At 38.8% G+C, this 23656-nt stretch overlaps 2 protein-coding genes across 2 annotated transcripts in view; one reads left to right on the top strand and one right to left on the bottom strand.

Moving 5' to 3' along the window:
* Positions 1-23656, bottom strand: part of LOC125069694 (protein crumbs) — a 40267-nt gene that overhangs the window by 11031 nt on the left and 5580 nt on the right. The window contains exons 2-17 of the mRNA XM_047679239.1: positions 14072-14236; positions 9017-9228; positions 8566-8755; positions 8134-8230; positions 7838-7989; positions 7649-7768; positions 7449-7574; positions 6820-6962; positions 6526-6733; positions 6273-6344; positions 6075-6203; positions 4894-4985; positions 4527-4763; positions 4306-4447; positions 617-724; positions 228-350 (exon numbers count right to left, since the gene is read on the bottom strand). Of these exons, the coding sequence (XP_047535195.1) occupies positions 228-350; positions 617-724; positions 4306-4447; positions 4527-4763; positions 4894-4985; positions 6075-6203; positions 6273-6344; positions 6526-6733; positions 6820-6962; positions 7449-7574; positions 7649-7768; positions 7838-7989; positions 8134-8230; positions 8566-8755; positions 9017-9228; positions 14072-14236 (2316 nt within the window). The remainder of the gene's footprint in view (positions 1-227; positions 351-616; positions 725-4305; positions 4448-4526; positions 4764-4893; positions 4986-6074; positions 6204-6272; positions 6345-6525; positions 6734-6819; positions 6963-7448; positions 7575-7648; positions 7769-7837; positions 7990-8133; positions 8231-8565; positions 8756-9016; positions 9229-14071; positions 14237-23656) is intronic.
* On the top strand, positions 1184-3917 carry LOC125073180 (nitric oxide-associated protein 1). Its single transcript, XM_047683907.1, has 3 exons — positions 1184-2181; positions 2474-2591; positions 2665-3917. Exons 1-3 carry the CDS (start codon positions 1370-1372, stop codon positions 3856-3858), a joined length of 2124 nt encoding a protein of 707 aa, XP_047539863.1. The 5' UTR covers positions 1184-1369; the 3' UTR covers positions 3859-3917.

The following is a 23656-nucleotide window of genomic DNA, read 5'->3' on the forward strand; positions in this document are numbered from 1 at the left end:
GTATACTAGTTTTTGTCGAATTCATAATGTGGTTCGGTCGGAAGATGAACGGTTGATCAATTAAGACGTGAAAGCGTATCAAACATTTTTTTGTTAGACAATAAATGACAAATGCCAAAGTCATTTAATGTCGCATTCATAATATCAGTTATTGTGAGAGTAATTGTCTCGGTCATGTGTTCTTTGCATTCCTATATATTACTTATAAAGACCTGATAAATACGTACCTTCGTATCCCTCCACGCAGGTGCACTCGTAATTATTTTCTAAATTCTGACATGTGCCGCCGTTCTTACATGGTGACGACAAACATTCATCGATGTCCTGCTCGCAACTGTCGCCCGTATATCCTGAGGTCAAATTATAGATTATTATTAAATCTATTTTATGGTACCGTTTAATTTTGATGAATAAAAAATAAAGTCGGCTCAGATCACGCGAACGGATGTACCATTACTGACTACACAGACGAGTTTATAGTGTGTTTATTGAATTGATATAACTTAATAAAACTAAACATGTATGTCATATACTGAGCTTGTTACAAGAAAACAATGAAAACATATTGCAACAATATGACAGGATTTAAATAATTAATAAATTATACCAAACTCACCCGGCTTGCAATAACACTGATAGGAGCCAGGGAGATTGACACAAACTCCATTGTTGCATATTTTCGGCATCAGCGTACATTCATCAATATCCAGCTCGCAGAATCGTCCTAAAAAAATTTTTTTTTTTCCTTAAGATCATTCCATGTAAAACATTCAAATAAAACGAATACAAAATAAAACCACCTTCGAAAATAATCAATAACAAGATGATATTACTAAAAATTTCCATTTCATTATTTGAATTGCATATATAAGAAAAAACTAATTAGAAAAACATTTAATTCAGTCACATAACGTAACATTCGCTGTTTACACAAGTGGTTAAACTTAGCCGCTGAACGTAAAACAATAGTTTCATTACACGAGAGTCATTGGCTGAGGCGTCATATAATACAAAATGTATTATTACCTATTCATACATTTTCCATAATCGAGGTTAAATAATAAAATGTCTGCAAATTATTGTTATTATACTAAGATTGTATACGACTTTATTGTTTCTTTAAAGTGCTAATGAGTAAATACCTCCTCTGTTACATCACTATGACTAATTGACAGCTGACAGTTGCCGTCACACTGACATCGTAATCAAAGTGAAAGACGACGCACACTTGTCACAACAACATTCATTGTAAAAAGCAGTAAATGTGTAAATATGTGTTATTGAAACTATATACAGTTATTATTTAGTATTTACAAAGTAATATTAATGAGAAATACTTCTAAGAAATGTTGAATTTAAATTCTTCAGAATGATATATTCATTGCGAAACATTTTGAGGTTACATCGGAAACGCAACGCATTTTCTCGTTTAAACCATTTTCGGGCTTCAAGTGGTGATGAAAACAGTCACGATAACTCGAATCGAGATAAAAAGAAGCAATTCGAGACACTTTTTCAACAATATAAAGACAAAATAGTGTTTAATTCGTATCTGGAACATGACAAAATAGATCTCGGCCACTATAAATATCACATAAAAACAATAACACACGCTCGAAAATCGGAAGCAAAACGATATGAAGAAAAGAAATTACCGCCCTTGCCCGTCGCATTGCAGTATTATGTTGATAAAGACAGGCTGTTAGATGTGGAAACAGTTGAAGACAATGAGGAATCTCCAAAAACTTTTCAATTGCCATTCTCTCGCACGACAGATGTCAAAATATGTGAAGATGAAATTACAATTTCCAAACAATCTGAAGAAGAGTTTGACAGATCGAATATAAATAAGTGGATGACAAACTATGAACATTTTGATGATGCAATGTTATCGGAAGATGAAAATTATGATGATTTAGATACCCAGTGGAGCAAATATTATGGTACTGCAGATCCGATGGAACCAATCAGCCATGTCAACTGCGGGGGGTGTGGAGCTCTCCTGCACTGCAATGACCCTGCTATACCTGGTTATTTACCAAGTGAGCTTTTTAAAGGAAGAAAAAATGAAGAATTGAAGAAAATGGAATGTCAGAGGTGTCATTTTCTTGCAGAGTATAACATTGCATTAGATGTTACTGTGCATCCCGAAGAGTATGAAAAACTTCTTCAATCTATAAGGTTAAATTTTTACCTTAACTATATCCTTATCTATAGTAAAGTAATCTTTATAAAGACATATAACTACATTTTCTAAAATAAATTATACTTTTGGTGGCTAAAAGTAATAAAAAAACAGAGTGAGATATTGCTGGTGAACCATTTTACATAATTATACTTTTATAAACTTTGTCTTATTCATTATTACTAAAAAAATCTAATCTGATGTGTTTTCTTTTGGACTACAGAATACTATATATTGCTGTAATTTTTTCTACAATTGTATACTAATTGATAAAATATTCTTTTACAGACACATAAAATCATTAGTGCTACTGATGGTGGATTTGTTAGACTTCCCATGCTCCTTTTGGTCAGGCATAGTAGACATCATTGGCCCCGATAGACCCATTATTATAGTAGCCAATAAGGTACAATATTGAAGTATTGTGTAAAACATGTATTTAAATTATATTATACTATTAACATAATTAACCATTCTAGGTTGATCTCCTCCCTGGTGACAGCATTGGTTACCTGAAGCGAATCAAAGAATCACTCATGTCAGAAATTAAAAAGACTAGACTAAGAGAAGCTAACATTAAATATATCGCTTTGATATCGGCTAAGACTGGTTATGGTGTAGAAGACTTGATATCTGCCATGTTCAAGTTATGGTTATACAAGGGTGATGTATTTCTAGTAGGCTGTACTAATGTCGGCAAAAGTTCTCTCTTTAATGTCCTTTTGCAATCAGACTACTGCAAAGTGCATGCTGTCGACATAGTGAAGAGGGCGACAGTAAGTAGATGGCCGGGAACAACATTGAATCTCTTAAAATTCCCAATCAACAGGCCTTCAGGGTGGAAAATTCGCGAAAGAAGCGTCAGACTACAATCTGATGCGAGGCTTTTAAAGACTGAAAAAGAAATTAGGAGAGAACAATTATCAGGAAAAAATGTATCTGAGGCTCCAGCTCTAATCGGTCATATTGGACGAACATTCAATGAATACCAAGTTTTTAGTGATAACATTGCAGAGAAACGGCAACCCATAGAAATACTGGACGAAAGGCACGAATTATTTAAGAAAAGTAAATGGTTTTATGATACACCGGGAGTCATACATCCAGACCAAGTACTTTCGCTCCTTAGCACTGAAGAACTGCTATTAACTATACCAAAACAACTTATAAGACCACAGACTTATTATTTGCATAAAGGTTCAACATTATTTATCGGTGGCTTGGCAAGAGTGGATCTCTTTGACTGCACAGATCCGTGCCGTTTTACAATTTTCTGCTCTGAGAATCTTCCTATAACTGTGGTAAAGACTGATGAGGCGGATGAAATTTACAAAAATTTTGTTGGCACTGAACTATTTGCTGTGCCAACCGGTGGTTCAGAGAGAATAAAGAATTGGCCAGGATTACAGAAGAAACAAGATAACATACAATATATTGGCGAAGGCCCTAAATTATGTTGCGGAGACATAGTCCTTTCTTCAATAGGTTGGGTATCAGTGACGGCTAAAATAGACACACCTTGTGTAGTTACAGCGTGGACCCCCGAGGGCAGAGGTATCCACAAACGCTATCCTTCACTATTGCCATATTCCATTAATTTAAAAGGCAAGAGGGTCCGAGATACACCAGCATACATGTTGGGAAACATTTTTACTGATGAAGAATTAAATTAGGATTAAATTGTTCGTAATAAAAGTAGAAACTCAAGTTACAATAAATTATCATGAATCAATTTTTTTTGTCTTTTGTTTTGTCTTGTATCTCACCAATATTATGGAAGCTCTTTGATTCCAAAAATCTACTATATAAACTGAACTATCCTTAAATTAGTTTTATAACTGGTATTACTTGATATATTTTTAAATTAGCTCAGTCCCAATGGACTGTCATATTTAATACGAGTTTCGTAGTTATTTATCAAGGCACTGTGACGTTGTACTAATATTTCATCAATAGTTTGCTCATATCCCTCTTATTCAAAGTCGACGTAATGAGATTTTTCAAGACAGTGGTTAAACCGTACTCTTTCGGGTGTTTTAGGCTATTACATTACTATTTAAAATAGCTCGGTACGTCGACAGGCGACCGGGAAGCGGGCGGAAGCGAGAGGGAGCACCGACCGTTGTGTCCGGGCGGGCACTGGCAGCGGAACAGGCCGTTGTCGAGCGCGAGGCACGTGCCGTTGTGGCACGGCGACGACGCGCACGCAGAGTCCGGCGCGCCCGCCGCGCAGCGCCACGCGCCGCCCTGCTCCACGCACTCCTGCGGCACACGCAGCGTTAGTCGCATCGACTCCGGGCTCCCGGGTGCGGGATCGCGGCGCGCCGGGGGTCCGACTCACCTGCCTGGGCGGGCAGGGCGAGGCGCGGCAGTCGAGCGCCAGCTCGCAGTTGGCGCCGCCGTGGCCGGGCCGGCACTCGCAGCCGTCGGCGCGGCACGTGCCGCCGTTGACGCAGCCGCGCCCGCACGCCGCGCCGTCGGCCGCCGCGCCCTCCGCCCCCGCGCCCGCGCCCGCGCTCGCCACGTCGCAGCGCGCGCCGCTCCAGCCCGCCTCGCACTCGCAGCGGAAGCCGGTGGCCTGCGGGTGGCGCGACTGGTGAACGTGCTGGGAACGTATGGGTATACGTTCGGGAGGGAGGCGGCTTGAGCATTATATTCTAGGAGGAGATCAGTTCGTAAATTGATCGGATCGCAACTGGGGTACTCACGAGGTCGCGGCAGGCGAGCGCGTGCGCGCAGGGCGCGGCGGCGCAGCGCTCCGACAGCGCCTTGCCGGCGGGGCCCAGCTCGCAGTACACGCCTGCACACACCACGCGTACACTCGCTCGGCCCTCTCGGTGTCGGTCGGTCCCGAGCGACTCGCGACACCGAGACGACTGGTTATACGACCGAAGACAGTCCGACTTCTGTGATCTGATCGTTCTCTCAGCTATTGCTCTGACGCCACTACGAATACGCCCGAGCGACCACAGCGTTACGTGACATAACATTTTAACTTCGAAGCGCATGCACGATGAATTTAATGTAAAAATTAAAATAACATTCAAATGGTTAGGTACCGCAATGAAATAGAAAACTGAATGAGTACAAAACGTTATTGCAAGGGCTATACACGAATGGAGACTACAGACTAACGGCGGCAAGGCACAGGCAATATTTTTACCGTCTAGTTTGCGTTGAATCTACACTCGCGTATAGCTCTGTATGAAGCTACACAGATCATAACATTACGGTGAGAGGTAACGAACCGATCCAATGCTATTCATATCAAGCGACGTAAATTTTACAATTGAAATTAATAATAATGTTTATAACATATGTATCGGCACAGCCCGGCCCAGACATTCAGACGTGAACAGTACATACGTAATAGATCTCCTCGCTCACGGTGGCGCACCCCTCCACGTTACACTACACGTAGAACTTAAAAACAAACGTAAACATATAAAGTAATTTGTATTACTTTTCGGTGTCTCTACTCGTACTAATGCACATCCAATAAACTGAACGTGGACGGGCGCGCCGACGGGAGTGAGTTAATCTCAAACGTCAAATAATTTGAAGGTAATCGGGTAATCTCGTACAGTATGACAAAAGCCACTGCGAGCTACTATCGCAGACGCGAGTATTTATTAAAACGCTTCCCGTCTAGATGAGTATGTACCGGTGCAAAAGGCTACGATCAAATCGGGGCGGCTCAACGTTAGCTCTCACGAAACTAAGACAACACATCATCCAGCGCGGCGGAACACCTAGGACAGCGGCAGTCGGCAGTCGGCAGTCGGCAGGCACATTCAGCGGACACGCGCGAACTCGGTACCTTAACGCAAATCTCGCAAGTCCTAACTATGGCGCACCGAGCGCCGGGCCGGCCGGAGCGACGCGGTACCCTTGTATCCGGGCGCGCAGCTGCAGTTGAAGTGGTCGGCGGCGCGCGTGCACGTGGCGCCGTTGAGGCACACGCCCGCCTCGCACGCCGCCTCCAGCGCGCTGCAGTTGGGGGCGGGGCCCGGCGCGCCTGCGGGGGGCGGCGGTTACTCGCGAGTCGCCACGGGCGTCCGGCGGGCGCTCGTGGCGACTCACTCACCGTAGTAGCCCAGGTCGCACACGCACAGCACCTGCTTGGACACCATCACGCCGGCCACCATGGCGGGCATTCCTGCGGGAGAGCTCGGTTTAGTTTTCTCGAAAAGCAAATATACAAATGCTCGAAAAAAGCTATAAAGATGCCTATTTTTAACGAAGTGTGATGTAGTCTCCACTACATCACACTTCGTTAACTTTTCAGTCGGAGATGTGTTCCGTTTCGCACAAGAGGGAAGTCAACAAAGGTCCAGTACCGGCGCGGCAGTGCGAGCGCGGCGGGCACTGCAGCTCGGCGCAGGCGGCGGGCGCGGCGGGCGCGGCGGGCGCGGGGGGCGCGGGGGGCGCGGGCTCGCACAGCGGCGGCGCCAGGCCGCGCGCGCACACGCAGCGGAAGCCGGCGCCGCCGTTCTCCTCCACGCACGCGCCGCCCACGCCGCACGGGCCCGACGCGCACGCCGACATCTGCGGGAAGAGGGCCGTCAAATGAAATTTAGAGAACGAGGGGCATATTAAGAGTGGGAGGAAGGCTGAAATTTTTTAGGGCAGACCTGGTGGCAGCGCTCGCCGGTGTAGCCGGGCAGGCAGGCGCACACGAAGCCCCCGTACGTGTCGTAGCAGGCGCCGTGGCCGCACACGCCGCGCTCCTCCTCGCACTCGTTCACGTTGAGCTCGCAGCGCGCGCCGCCGTAGCCTGCGCCCGCCCACCGACATTACAATTAATATAATAAACTTCATTTCTTCGTAAACTGCGAGTTTGACGCAAGCGTCGCAAAGTATACATTAGTTCGGTTAGAATTGGAGTCTTTGTTAAATTGTAACAATTTAGTAAAGCGCAATCAAGTATCCCGTTTAATTTTCTGCACGCCCACGGCTGAAGCTCTTCAAAATGAAACTATAACCGATTACCGCTTTTTTGTGCGACTCTCGTGCCATAATCACTGAGACAGAAATCGCCTTACGGTATTAATATATAAGATGACTAACAGTAGTCGTTCGCCTCTCACTGCCGGCCAATTGAAAGTCTAGCCAACCGCACGGGTGATGGCGTAGTGCAAGCGAGTGTGCAAGCAAAGGTGCACTATATTCCCGGGGGATTACTACTACTTCTACTAGACCAGTGAGGCGGCAAATAGGGTGATAAGCTGATGACTGGTTCTCCAGCACAGTAGTACGCTACCGGTGCCGGCGCAGTCGCAAGTGTAGTTGTCGACGTCGTCGACGCAGCGGCCGCCGTTGAGGCACGCATCCGCGCCCGCGGACGAGCACTCGTCGATATCGATCTCGCAGTTACGACCCGTGTAACCTGCGAACATTCCGCCCGTTAGTTTAGCGCGGCTGCGTCGGCCGCGACGGAGTCTGCCATAGCACAGTACCCACCAGAGGGACAGTCACACACGTATTCGTCTGCTCCGGGCGGCACGCTGCAGCTGCCGTTGTTGCGACACGGGCCCGCCACGCACTGCGGGTCCAGCGACTCCTCCAGCTCGCAGTAGGTGCCTGTGGGACAGCGAGGGTATGAGCGCGGGCGGGCGGGGCGGGCGGGGCGGGTCAGGCGGGCGTGCGCACCGTGGTAGTGCGGCGGACACAGGCAGGCGTAGTCCCCGCGCGCGTCCTCCACGCAGTGCGCGCTGTTGCGGCACGGCGCCGACGCGCACGGGTCGCCCGCGTCCACCTCGCAGTTGTTGCCCGTGTAGCGCGCCGTGCAGTGGCACTCGTATCTGGCGAACGCGTTCGCATGTCATTAATCCTGATGTTATGAGGATGTTACGTGTGCGGTAACGGCAATTGGAAATTATGATCGTCCGAGGTGACTCTGTATTCTGTTTTTTTAATCGAGCTCATTAATGTTTGAACAGACTAACTTATCGTGTCTCGATATGCAGGTGCCGTGCCTCAAACACGGTTCGTTGTAGCAGTGATCTTTCGGTGGTATTCTCAAAACGTCTTTTCTATCTATACCTGAAAAAAAAAGAATAAAATCTTATTATATAGGATCGTTAATAAAAACAGTATATTTTTACATCGTTTCCTTAGTTTGTGAAAATTTGTTATGTCTAATGAAGGATTTATAATCGTTGGGGGAATAATCGTACAGACGTCATAGTATCTCCTCTACTTTATTGTGATACTTAAGGTGAGAGCCAAAACTGAAGAAGACCACGACACTTTCTATGATGTGATACCGGGCGACTTCGCGTTAAAGTACTTGAGAAATGCTGCTAGATTGTGGTTAAAAGCCACCGCCTACTTCCTCGGTGTCGATAAACGAGTCATATAAGGAAAATATGACGTACAGTCGTCTGTGGTGAGCGGGCAGTTTCCGAAGCGCACGGTGCTCTGCAGTACGTGCGCCGCGTGAAACTCCAGCTGCGGGCCCTCGTGCACGCAGCCGCTGAACAGGTTGCCCACCAGCACCACCGCCTCGCGCGCCTCCAGCGCACCCGGTGTCAACAGCTCGGGATTCCACGTCACGTTCGATATCACCTGGCACGTATTATAATACATTATAATACATGAAGAGTGCTGTTACAATTTTAAATGATATCCAAGCTATAATCATGTTATTTGTAATGCTCGACGAGACGATAGAGAGCAGATAGGTATATAAAGTTCGAAATTGGAAACCCGACCTCAAGATGTGTTAACAAATTAAATACTCGTTAGTCGTCAGTTTCTGTGATTCATATAAATTACAACATAAACATTATACATGCATCAAATATAAATATTACGCTGTTGTGCTACCTGCGTGTCCTTATCGACTTCAAGGAGTAGCGAGGGCGGATTGGGCCTGTATCTGAGTGCGACCCAGTGCCAGCGGTTGTCGAGAGTCTCCTTGACGAGGCCCACCTCTCGGTGCGACTGCCCCGGCCGAGCCCACGACACAACCACCTGCTCGTACAGAGCCGTCACGTGCAGCGTGTAGCCCTCGTACCTCTGAGAGAACAACTCGCCTCCTGCCACGAATATGAACATCACATCAAAATTACTTGTTCAAACATACAACAGATCGCCTGAACATTCGTAGAGCTTCAAAAGTTTAATAAGTTTCAAATTTTAATTTTGAAACTAATTAAAAGAATCGAGAACATCTTAATTTATACTCTATTGTACACAAAATCTGCACTAATAAATAAATGCGAAAGTAACTCCATCTGTCCGTATGTCTGTTACGCATTCAATATTAATCCACTGAATCGATTTTGTTGAAATTTGTAAAAAACAAGCTTGAGCCCTAAGGACGGACTTAGGTTACTTTTTCAGCCTTTTCAAAGGTAATGTTGGGGATAAAGTGTTCTAAAAAAGTTCTTAAAGCGCCTTCGTCACAATCCGAATTCCAAGCGAGCGCAGCCGCTGGTGCGTCTAGTAATAGATAAATTAAATAACGGCTCAACGCTACTACATTTTACCAGCAAGCTTCGTCGTACACGTATGCCGTAAGGTTGTAAGTAGGTGCGCAAAATTAAATTAAATTTTACAAAAACTATAAATTGAAATTTAAAATTATAGATTTATTTTTGTGTGACTAAACTAAACAATGTTACACATAAAATGACCACACTACTACGATATACCACTTGATGAATTAAGGAAAAAATGTCCACAGAATAATCCCAATATATTTGATCAATCACGTCTCGTATCAACGAATGTTTCAGCCATAAATTAAATAAGCAATAGATAAAAAGATAGTTCGTCGAACGGGTCTCATGTGGACCAGAAGGGTCAACTAGCAGGCCGTCTTACATAATCCCCAGTGCGGAACTCGTGAGAGTACAAGCTCCTCTGCGTGAATTCAATAATATGCAACTCAACAACTCTCCTAATAAACGCTTTGAAATTGTTCATTCAAAAAGTTGCGAGTTCATTAGAGTAATCGTTCAACCAAACAGGTTGTGGCGCCGTCTATTAGTTATCTTATTTTTAATAAATGTACCTGTGCGTCACGTTATGGTCATGAGCGCCCAGCGGTGACACATGGATAGATTATTATTCATGTCAAAACAAGACGCTATCGTCTCACGTTCCCGTCTTTAATAGCACTGTTGTTAGCCGACTCCAAAGGAGGGAGCTTCTCAATTCGGTTGTTGTTTTCTACGTCATGTTTTTGTCTTCGATTACAATTTTGTTGTTGCATCATTTATCGGAACTAACGCGTGCATTTATTGTATTAAATCTAAGAGATGATAAATGATACTTTTCACTAATATTCGAACTATTTTAACAGTTATGTCTCATACATTAATTTATTATTTTACCGGAGACTTATTTTACCCCCACGGGATGAATCTCTTATATGGATAAGCCTCGGTGAGTAATACAATTTTTTCCTGTTAATTGTGTCTAAAAACATGATTCGTACAAAAAATATAAAACAAAACATGAAGACGATAATGAATTACTACTTTACAGTCAAAAAATTCATACGTTATTCAGAATATAAGTTTTATCATTAATAAGAGAAAAAAATTGCGTTCAATCTTGAAAGAAGAATAATGAACGCAGCCAGACTTGCTCGACTGCTTTTTTACGGAAATTCGATTTTTAACGACAAACGTAGGCGACTAGTATATGTTTGTTTAAATAATCGCCGAGGAAAACAAAAACATAGTGAACTCAATAACTGAAAATATATTTTTTCAGAACGAATGCAATAAACGAAAATAATATTTATCAATTGGTGAATGTGCCATAAGTATGTACTGTTTGTATAAGTCTTAGTATTCCTTTATTCGGTAATCTCTGACAATATAATATAATACAGCTATTATTCTACTCCATGTTGTGAAAAGGGGTTCGGGAGCATTGACCGTTTTCAAACTTTCGCATGGACTTCATACTTAGGACTTCTTTAACTACTATTCGACGCGATAAGCTATAAAAGTAAAATTTACAATTGACACCACGGCCAGGCAAGTTTTCTTCCGGTCATTGCAAGAATTTTAATTAATAATAACTATTAATCTTTCCATGAAACATTTTACGCACACGAGGCTTCGATCACCTATTCGTAGGATGGTTATATAAATTCAATGCATCAATGATGTAACCGTCATCGGATACAGTGGGCGGCGGCGCGGCGGTGGCGGCACCGGCGGCGGCCCTCATGTGAGGACAGAGCACGGCGGCCGTGCGCGTGCGACGATCCGCAACTCGCGGGCCAGCAGTCAGCACGCGCGCGACACGAATATTAACAACGGATAAACGGTTAGCTTCATATTTGAACACGTGTTGATGACCAGATTATTGTTATTTTATGCAAACTCCATCCATTGCAAATATTTTAACGTCAAAATTTATTTAATAATATTCGTAAACAAATTGTTATCATAAATTACCACGTCCGTTCAGATTTTTAGAAGATATCATTTCATATGACATAGAACTTTCATTGAATGTATTATTTTATAATTGTTAATTTTTTATAGTAGTGTAGTCGCTTACAGTTGCGTGATGCGTCCACAAGGAGAGACGCCGCGGGCATTCGAGTAAAAAGTTATTATTACGATGATTGATTACGTCATAAAAATTCGTAATTACCGAACAAAAAAGGTGCACAATGTTACTTACTAAGTATAAAACGAAATTAAAATAAAATAACTTTTAAAATATACATCATAACAAACAGCTGTTAATAAATAGTAAATTAGTTGATACGAACCGAGATCCTAGTAATTACCAGTCAAAATATATATGAACTAGTTATTGCGTGTATTTTACTTATAATAGGAGGCCTTTTTCCAGCAGTGGGATAGCTTGAGATAAAAGAACGAGGATTTTAAGGTAAGTTTACGGAGTGACCGCACTTTTAATACCGCTATCAATATGGCGGAAGGAAGCAGTAGCATTTCCTTTAACGTTATATGTACCTATAATATACGATTACATCTATTACATACGTGAATATCGAGCAAGATTTGTTTGTGCGATTTTATGAGTATCAGTCAAGAAATTGTATTGAAAACCCTTTGTGTATTATATTACATATAGGTTTAATAATTGGGCTAGATATTTAGAGGTTCTACTCTCCTAAAGACAAAAACGATTCGAAAACACGTCAATCCCGTCCCTTAATTCACGTATTTAATATTATGTGCATTTAATGTTCGACACTTAGAACTGTTTTTTTTTTTTTACAAACAACCCGAATCGTGTCAGACGTACAAAAACCAGGTAATGATTTATTTCCCAAACTAATTTTTAATCGCTTGACGCAACAACAGAGGATAAATTCGAAGATCTTTAAAAGCCATGCCAATGTTTAAAAACTCGTAAACAAATTTTCACGTAAAATTGATATTCACGTTAAAATGTCGTGGGTTTTTTATACTTCTCACAACTATCGAAGGACAAATATAAGACACTCTTTGAATCAATCTCGACGACATCACGTCATATCAAATGTTTAATACGTAACAAATAAATATGTTATATATGTATATTTAATCAATTCAAAATAATAGTAATACAGCATTAATCCTTATACAATTAAGTACCTTAAATACGTTTGCGTTCAATATAAATAGATCAATACGGCCCTTTGTCACGTGTAATTTAAAAGAAAATTTTCAAAGATACCACTTAAAATGCAGTGACATAGCGGTTAATAAAGATATTCTGTAGTATATTTAGTATCGGCAATACACCCGTGCGAAGCAATTAATAGACATTTTAGTAAAATTTTTGATTTAACTAAAGGCTAAAGGGAATTTAAGATATAATTTTAAGTTAAGAGAGATTAATTTAGTTTTAATATATTCCACATCTTATTTATTTAACCCGATGTTTCTAGAAATGTAAACGCATTGCGGTCAACGGACCATCTTTATAAGGAGACGTGCTCTAAATGGCATGTCAAGGCGAACGATGCAAGCTAGAATGTCATCTATGTACACGCATATTAATTTAAACAACGTACTCGTAACGAGCTGCGACACACAATAGAGCCACGCCATAGTTGTACCATATGAGATGATAATATCATACACATGTTGGCACTATGGCACTGTCTAATATCTTACCTGATTCGCTAGCGGACAGTCGCTAAACTAACTTTCGATTCAGATAAAAATACGAATATATATACAACTCATAGTTTTGCTTTTACGTAAAATTTTAGTAAACAGTTCGTTAAAATACGAATAAATGAAAATGACTATTATTTATGGTTAGTTCCCTTTGGACTTGTTGTTAGTGCGGGCCCGTCGGCGTGGGTATCGCCCACTTTCTACTCGTTCTGTCGCCAAATAGCAATATTTTGATAGTTGTATTTTAGTTTCAACGACGAATTGAGCCAGTGTTTATACAGATAGAAACGACATAACATCCTTGACGGTGTAGAACTGCTACATTTAACGTACGGTGCCATTGTCTATGGGTAAAGTTGAGAGGTTGAGATTATTCTCCCGAATTTCTTTAAAGCCAATACTTAGTTTGGAACGCATTCAAATTAATAGTCAGACGGGATTGATAGACAGAAATGAATCAATGGTTCATTGGTAACTAGTTAAAACTATATAAAAAACCGCTAAATATTGTTAAAATACGCTAAACATTGTTAATATATTTTCGTCTCATTTTCCTCGTGATATTTACTTCATCGCTAAGCTCAAGGTAATTTTTTAATACCAGTAAGTTATTTGAGCGTCTTCGCTACGTCAAGTATACCACACATTTCAATCTAAGATCGGAGACAACAATTTTATTTACCTTTACGTTTCGTTTCATCTTACCATGATATTAAAGTTTACGTTTAACTTATAGTGAGTTTGCCTAGTGGTACCATACAGACCGACTTACCGACACAAGTCCGAAAGCTGAGTCCGACGAGCTGCTTCAGTGAGAAGGGAGTGGCGAGGCGTATGTAGGAGGAGCCGTTGAAGTAGGCCTCTGGTCTCTCGGACGGGCCGAGTGGACCCGTCGCGAGTATACCTGACGCTGTAATCAACAGGAGCGCGAGGCAACCTGGAACAAAAACATTATTTTAAAAAATCTAATCATTACCAACCAGTCGCCCTATAAGTTTGTCGACATATGTGCTATAAAATAAAAAGGTAGTTGAAACTGGTGCAACTATGTAACAAATTTATCCTATCATCGAAAGTTATTCTAACTTCAGGAAGTTTAAGCTTTTTGATTTATTTGTAATATATATCTGAGAGTGTGCTCATAGACACAATTAGTTTAAAGTTTTAAACAATGCGTAATAAAGCGAAATAAGAGTTTATGTAGAGGTACAAATGAACAGTAACCCGCGACAGTTCCCTAGCCTACATTACGAAAGTTCTTTGACCGTGAGCGCTATTAGATTCTATCGAGCTAGAGTAATAGAGCTCGGTACAGGTTTTACAGCCAATATTATTAATTTATACACAGTGACATAACAGCATAAACTTAAATTAACCCAATTTATTTCCGACCACGAATTGTTTTTTATCAGAAGAATTACTAACGTAACATATATAAAACAGAGACAAGAACAAGAGGTGCTTTGTATCACTCAGATGATCACTCACCAACAAACAGTCAATTGGAACATTAAATTTAATGTTCTAGCTGTTTCCATAGCTTTGATTTTGTTTACATGTTTATAAATACTGGCGAAACAGAATATAGAGTTGTATTTACGTGTGACGGAGCGAGCGCTGGCCAGTACCGGCTAATCGAGTTAGAATCGATTAGCCACGGAATCGATTCCGACCCAGTAGTGTTGGTTAATGAGATTTTTTCTGCATGTGGAAAGTGCGAAATGGGAAAGTCGGCGAAACTCGACAGACAACACGATATGGGAACCATACAGTTTCGTGATGTGGAGATAGCATTGTTGTGATATGAAACTACTGTTTTCCATTCAGTCGATCGCACGTCATTATCATAGTTCATAAATACATTATTGTGTAAAATTTGCCTACACGATAGAACAGATATTTTGTCAATAAATTGGTTATTATTTACATAACACATTGTGGCATTTGTAAGGAAATTCTGAACCACAGCCGTAAATGGCAATATCCATAAGAGAATACCATCTAGACCGGCTAAAGAATCCAAAGTCATGCCCTACACGAATAATCGTCAAATAAACTCGCAATCTATTCTGCTAATATACGATACGATCAATAGCATCTGTTTACTCGTCCAATAATCCAGTAAACTAGAAACTACGATGTCAATAGTTGTATCATTACAATGGAATCCACAAAACGGCAATGTGATTACGCAAATACGCAGTCTGCACTGACCGAGCAAACAATCAGCAAATTATGTACAGATAAAATTAAACCTTAATATAATTCACATAAATCACATACTAATATAACTAAATATTAATTTAGCATTCGTGCGGGTACGTTTGTGTGCAATCAAAACCACGATCGAAAATATTAGACATATCCAAACGAGTTTACAATAACAAGCCAATGGAAAGTCTCAAATCGCATAAGATTTAAAATTGTGCATACAATGTTATGTTACGAAACACTTTCGTAACTTTAATATTGATCTTATGTGTAGGGTTAACAACATAATACCGTGTCATGTTATTCTAATCGAACGTTACCCAAAAAACATATATATTTTATAAATATATAAAAAATTAAAAGGTAATATATTTTGTAGACGCTATTACTACTAGAAAAAAGCTAAAACTGGTTAGGAACGAGGGCATTTTTTATGGAACATAAACACATTTTACAAGAGGATCTCAGAAAAAGTCAACGAACACTTAGGTGCTGAAGATAACAAACCTGGAAAAAACGATCCTATCTAGGCATTTTTAAATAAAATCATGAATATACATTAATTGTATAACAACAACAATTTAACAACAAAAACACTGACTTCAATTTCTTTCTTAAAATTTAAAATGGGACCAAACGTGAAGCATAACCGTAACAAAATAAGAAGAATAAGAAATCGGTTCAAAATTTATCGACGCTTAAAACAAAAGATAATAAAATACAACCAAGTTTATAAGATCATTACTTTTTAAATTGATCACTTGAATATGTTCACTTAAACAACACAACACTGAATAACCTAGACGAAGTTTGAAAAGTTGACAGCCCTAGTCAACATTACCAATCTCGGCGTTCCACATACGAGTAGGTACATGGGACACACGTTACTATTAAACTGGTTGCTGTTTTTATAATATACTAAAATGTATATATATGTATGTACTTCTGTCCCTGGAGATTTGTGAATAGCTTGTTATGTATTTACTTTCTCATAATAGTATGTATCATAAAACCACAACTTATATCCAGTGTTTGTGTTCATTATCTGTACAGATCGGAAAAGGACTTTTGCGAGACAAAAATCTAAGGAGTTTTAAGTGTTCCAAGTTTTCGCGTCGGGTTGAGCATTGGTTGCCATGTCAAAAAAAAACCGTTTTTGCAAACTTAAGTGTGTGTCGTACAAAAATGAAATGGTACCCTTTTTTTGGTTACATTTTTTTGCAAATACGTATATATATATATATTTTTTTTTTTTTTCATATATATATATATATTATAACCTGTTACGTGGTACTATAAGTAATATAAAGAAAGCAACAAACGTCTACTGTTATTAAAACAATTACTTTTAACGGCATATGACTGAAAATATCAATAACTACAATAATCCAATACTCTATTATGTATAAGAAATTCTGAATCATTAGTTTTCAAAATTAGTCAACTGTAAAGCTACCAAGTTCCGGAATGTAAATAAAACCTGCGTGAAATCCAGTTGTAACCTTCCTTTACGGATCTATAAAATAAATTAGATCATTAACTACAATTTTTCATATCTTCTCCGGCACATGATAATGAATACTGATTCCATACCTTTTTATAATATATATATTTATGTTATAAATAAATAACGGTGACATAATAATATTTAATATCATACAAAATATTGTATATCGTTGACAGGTCACAATTCCAGCAGGCCAGGCCGCGGACAATCACGTAGAGTCATGCAGGTCACGTTCCGCCATCTTTCCCGCTTCCTTTTCCTCAACACAACACATCGATACACTTATAATTGCATTTTTAAATTTTGTATCTCAATTCAGTGTAACTCTCGAGCTATGTGCAGTTAAGGAAACATATTACCTATTTAGTTAAGAGAAGACCATTAAAACCATTTAAAGGTTTTTTTTAAAGAAAAATATTTATATTTGTGTTTAGATGTGTGTAATTCTATACTGGGGCTAATTCAATACTAGTTTCTAACGGTAAAGATACGTTTCCGATTCTGTTCCTTGTTATTGCTGTGTTACTATAATTTAATCTTTCTAGCCTTAAATTATTATATAACGCATACCCCACGAAACGCAAAGAAATTATGAACAGACGAATGTTCGCCATTAGCTGGACACTCCAAGCTTCAAACGTACTTGTAGCGGACACTATTGCATATTGTGAACATGAGAAAGCTGCATACGTTAGATACGTGTTCAGGCCCAAGAGGTATGAACACCTGCAACTCATCATGATGGGAAAAGTTTGCGGAAGTGGGCGCGTAGGTCTATTTATTTATTTAATAAGTACACTAACAATATACATATTAATTGATGGTTTACACAACATCCAAAAAAAGAAAATCAACTTCTGATATGTACATCGATTACAAGTGTACATAACATTCACAGTGTATGGTGTCAACATGTAAAATAAAGTTTAAATTAAGTTGAAACTAAAATATATTATACAATTTTAAAAAAGATTATTGGCCTATGCTATCGTCGTTTACAAACACAATAACTACATATTATAAAAGAAAAACGAAAAACAAGGAATTTAACGCACTATTTAGCTGACAAGAAGTAATCCATGAGCTTTTTTTTAAAAGTAATGAAGCTATCATGAAAGATGTCAATGCCATGTATAACTTTTGTCAATTCATTATGTTTAGCACATATGCGCACTATCGGAGCCAGTTTTCCAAGATGAGTTTTCGTGATAGGAGTATGGAATATTTTTGTTAAGTAACTTCGGGGATGTTTGCGAGGAACAGTAAGAGATATTCGATGTAAATGGTCGCAGCACTTAACCTTGTTGTGTATAATTTTATGCAAAAAACATTGATCGAGAATATCCCGCCTATTGCGAAGAGACATTAATTTGTATTCAGCTAGTCGCTGATTGTATGGCTGCCTGTGTGAGAAACCGCTGGCTTGGAAGGCCAAATGTCGAGTAAATGCACGTTGTACTCCTTCGACGCGTTGAGAGTTAGAGCTGTAAAAAGGATTCCAAATGACGCTGGCGAATTCAAGATGGCTTCTTACGAAAGCGTTATATAGAAGAATTTTAGTCCTGGAAGAAAATCCCTTAGTATTGCGTTTAATGAATCCCAAGAACTTTGCAGCTTTGTCAACAATATTGTTTATGTGTGATTTGAAATTTAATTTTTTGTCAATAGTAACTCCTAAGTCTCTTATCTCAGTTAACTCCTTTAAGGTCACATTATCAATAAAATAACTGGAGACAAGCGGTTTTATCTTCCTCGTGTATTTTATATGAAAGCACTTGTTAGCATTAAGAGCCATACTATTGACTTCACACCAGTTCGAAATATTATTAAGGTCATCCTGTATTAACTGAATGTCATCAACTGATTTTACTGTTTTGTAAATTTTTAAGTCATCTGCAAATAACGAGCACGAACAATTATTTATAACCTTAGGTCGTAGAAGAAAACTTGGTTACTCAACATAAGGCACTGCCACCGAAGTGTGTGGTCTCGCAAGGAGTAGGGCAAACATATAAACATCCTTCGCTTGTCTAGCAGAAGAAGGAGCCTTAAATATTTAACAATATTCAAATTCTTGCTTAAAATTCCAATCACCATTCAATTACGAATGGAGAAGTCTATTTTTGTGTATTTAAATGTAAATACGATTGTAATGACCGAGACGGCAAAAAGATTTTCGCATTTTTGTTTCCATTAAGCATTTTTCACGAGGTCTCAACAAACGTGTGCGTTGACCTTGACGTCATCCCACTTAAAAAAACCGCTTACCAACACAATAATATTACAGTTACTTCCTAAACTCCAAGTGGTAAACACGAAGATAATATTTACATGAAATCAACCTCATACGAGATACAATTTTCTCTCGACGAGATGAGACGAGGCGTCGTTGCAAAATGACCTTCCACGTGTGGAGATAAGAACGAGCGGGAGTCGCCATTGTTGTTCTTACAACAATGGATGATTACCGGCCTCGGAGTACCGCAAGTGGGACTTATTGGACTATTGCGGTGCTCGCCTCGCCGCTGTCTGATGAACGGTTCAGATTATTAACTCCAGCCGACGGCGGTTTCTAAGCTGCTTTATTGTTATTCGTATACAAAGCTTTATTTACGGCTGTAAATATATATTTCTGTGTCCGTTGTGCACCTTAGTTGACCATACAATAAAATATGCACACAGTTTGTATTGCAGCTTTGCATCATCGTTATACACTGAGTTAAGAATGACTGCACTTGACTTTCAAATTCTAAATGCTTTACATAGTGACGTTGTCAAATTAAACAAAGTCCAAAAATATTAAACATGAGTTAATCGTAACAAAAGGACAAATCGATTGGTCGAGTTCGCTTTGCTTGCTACCAGCGCAGATCCTTTACTTAATTATCTTTGTTCAATGTACATATTTAAATTCAAAATATATCGACAACTGAATCAGATTGACGGAATTTTCAAGGCGTTCTTGTGAGATACTTGACTTGAGTACTTGATTTGTCGGTATAAGCTAGTCCTTAATAAATAATACTTTCCAACAACGGATTTAAGATGGCCAACAATTTGTCTATCAACAAAAAACTAAATCTAATGAAATTCATAATTGCATTAATAGAAAAAATACGTTTATTAAATCAATTTGAAAGCTTTGATATCGTAATTTTTTTGCCTATTTCCTAATATAGCTTAAAAACCTTATTACGTAAATGCATATTAGTAACATATTTTTTATTTCGCAAAGTTTAAGACATGCTAATGTAGAAGACAAGTGTTAAGGTTGTACTCGTCTCTCGCTCGAGTGACAAATACCTGTCGAACACCGTTTCACGAAAGTGTTTCATTGTTATATCACACGAATTCCTAAAAGCAATAAAAGCAGGAAATAGTTAATTAACAAAGGCCTTGTTTCCTAAAGCGAACAATTACGATAAATTTCTTTAGCACTCTCTTTAAATGAAATGACATAATATATAAAGAACGGATTGGTCGAGATTAAGCTGCGAAGAAGAGATTTATCATATGCCTTTTTTTGTTTATATTTATTTATATTTTTAAAATATAATTAAATAATTTAAAATGATTTAGTTTACATTATTACAAAACACGGTAGTATCACTTTTTAGTTTATACTTAAAATAAATGATACAGCATGATTTTTCACCGTTATTTACGTAGTCCATAAAATAAGCCTCCATTAAAATGTTTATAAAGTATCTAGTGTTTATGTACACAGTTCACACGAAGCGGTTTCGCATAGCGGGCGTGGTGACGTCACGCAGGCGCCCTCGTCGGAGTTGACTCATACGCGGTTGCCTTGCCTCCCAAAACCTGCACTACCAGAATATCCGAGCCACGGTTGACTCAGGGGTTCACCGCTCATTCATACTATTTCTACGGTATTCCTCCAAGAAATTAGTAACACAAAAATGGTTGACGTCATTCGTTTTATGGAGTTATAATCGTTGGAATGTTTGAACGAAACGTTCATTAGAAAGTAGTCAATACCTCACCTAACTTAACCTTTATATTACTTCAATGCCACGAGATACGATTTACTATGAAATGGTAAAATTCATTCTGGTCATTTTCGGTGCAGTTAGCGGTAAATTTCTGGTCAGAGTAGAATGGCAACAATAAATCGACAGAACGGCCTTTACGGTTTTAGAAAATAAATTATCCAACTGCAAGCGGCAAGCGCGACGGATCAGACAATTTGACGGAAAGCGTCAGAAGAGCTCGCCGAGAGCTGTCTTGGAGACCGCGCTTGCACCAGGAAAACGATTACGTACTTGTATATAATTTTCTACTGGAATACATATACTTACAGAAAAAAGTATAAAAAATTAACTGTTATATACATATATATATGTATATATATATAGAAGAAAAGACATGGGGTATTAGGTTTGACGTTTCAGTAATGAACAGCTATCGCTTGATGAGACTGCGTCTATTATATGATTAGGTTAACATAGGATTTAGCGAAAGTATATTTTTTAAAGAATAAGATTAAGGCTGCTCATGACCAGAAAGCGGTGCATCTCGCACGCTGTCGAAAGATTAATCCTCGCAGTATAAGATCCAGATACGAATCAATTCTTTTATAAATTTTAAATAAAATATCTTTTAAATAAAACAATTTAAACATAAAAATTGTATTACACGAAATTAAATACTTTCCGATAGTTTTCACAGATTCTGTTAATATAATTTTTTTTAATCTCCTCCTGATCGCAGAGAGCATAACCTTTGACAAACCATCTGTCAAATCACTCAAAAACTGGTTTGCTAGCGATAACTATCGAGACAAGCGCCTCAGTTGTTTTTAATGCGTTTATTTATATTTCTCTTAAACTATTCGTAAAATTAAAATTTCAAGCGAATATTTAAAAAAAGTGAGTCCGTGTGAGTGTGAGACGATAAAAACAGTTGCGTCCGCCGGCAGGTACCAAGTTCAATATAATTATAATTTGCAAGTTAATAGAATTTTAAACTCAATAGAAAATGTGATAGGACGTCTAATGCCTATCATAATTTATTAATGAAGCTAATTATAAAATGAGACTCGTTGCATCGGCGGATGCGTTACTAGTAGTATAATACACGAATTTATTTAGTTAACGAGCAATAATACCTATAGATATATTGAAACGTGTTTAAAATTAAAGTATTTATGAAATCAAGTTGAATAATTTGAGGTTTTAATTTTTCTGAGGGGTTTAGTGAATACGCGAAGACGAGCGTTACAATTCATCATAAATACTCGTGTAACGGTCAAAAACGGTGCCGCTATCGTCGTTGTATACCTACTGCGATTACCTGTTACCGAGTTTCAATTTACAATCTAGACTTTAGCCGGGTGACCGACGCTACTCTCCGCTGAGCGATGCGGGCATAACTTGCAAGCCCCATCGCCCCATGCCATTTCAAATAATAAAGATTATTTTATTAATCGTATTGTAAGACATACTTATTATAATTGGTATAAAAACAATTCCGCGACTTTTCTCAGATCGTCGTATTTATTTTGCAACCGGTGGTAGAATTTTGTCAACCACTAAGCAATACGTCGTGTCTTGTTTATTATTAATTATTGATGTTTGATTTGGCTTCTAGTTTTTTGAAACAATACGCTTTATACAGTAGGTAACATATTAACACGGCAACTTTTATAACATCGAATACAGAACGAATTTCATTGATCAATTTACGAGCATTGCAAGTCGCTGAGCACTTGAATACTAACTGTACAAAATGTGTACAGTCATCGTGTGCAGGAATTATTTTAAATTTAATACCGTGTGAATATACCGCAACGCGGTAGAAACTTGATAATTAACCCACAGATCTGTTGCGATACCATCTCGGTGATGATGCACTGCGAAGGAGAAAATATTAATAAATATATATTCATCTAATAATACGCTGATAACCGTATAAAACAATACAAACTCGCGTGTAAGTATATTATTTAAGTTGCTGAATTATTTAAATTAAAATTATAGTGCTTAAATAACTGTCTAATAAAGTTGGAGTTGGCTTGAAATTTGTATTTCCAAGTATTGTAGTAGACATTTTTAAATGATTTAGTTAATTACATTAATCTAATCCTAACTTTTTAGTGATTTATCAAGTACTTTTGATAATGGAGACCAAATATCAATTATAATATTAAACTAATAAACTTCTGTGATAATCGGATACATTAGTCATGAATATACAAATAACAAAGACAACACACTTTTTTACTAAAGTTCTACATTATGGTTATTCAAGTGAAATAATTAACTAATGACAACAGTAATAACTTTTTTAAGACATCTTTATTCACTGGCTCACCAACCATACAAACCGGAACCCAAAAATACTAAATATTGGTTTGCATGGATGCTATGTGTTGAATGGATGGCACACCCAGGTTTCATAATTACCAAATACATACACAACCTAACTTTCACAGTCAGAAAGGAAAGTACGAGAGATTGGTTTGTCAAAAATATTAATTCCAATTACCCTAATTATTGTATGAAATGTATGTAGAGAATAATCACACGTGAGAGATCAAAGCTCATCGAACTTTCAACTAACTGAAACTACAACAAAGTATCTTCGACCATACCATAGCTTACACAGATATAACCCCGC

This window comes from Vanessa atalanta, chromosome 2 (genome assembly GCF_905147765.1).
Source record: "Vanessa atalanta chromosome 2, ilVanAtal1.2, whole genome shotgun sequence".
Classification (NCBI taxonomy): Eukaryota; Metazoa; Arthropoda; class Insecta; order Lepidoptera; family Nymphalidae; genus Vanessa; species Vanessa atalanta.

Excerpts from the sequence above, each read along its gene's own strand:
- LOC125073180 (XM_047683907.1), top strand. The coding sequence starts at position 1,370 with ATGATATATTCATTGCGAAACATTTTGAGGTTACATCGGAAACGCAAC. Across the intron at positions 2,182-2,473 it reads AAACTTCTTCAATCTATAAG|ACACATAAAATCATTAGTGC; the intron begins GTTAAATTTTTA and ends ATTCTTTTACAG. Across the intron at positions 2,592-2,664 it reads TTATTATAGTAGCCAATAAG|GTTGATCTCCTCCCTGGTGA; the intron begins GTACAATATTGA and ends TAACCATTCTAG.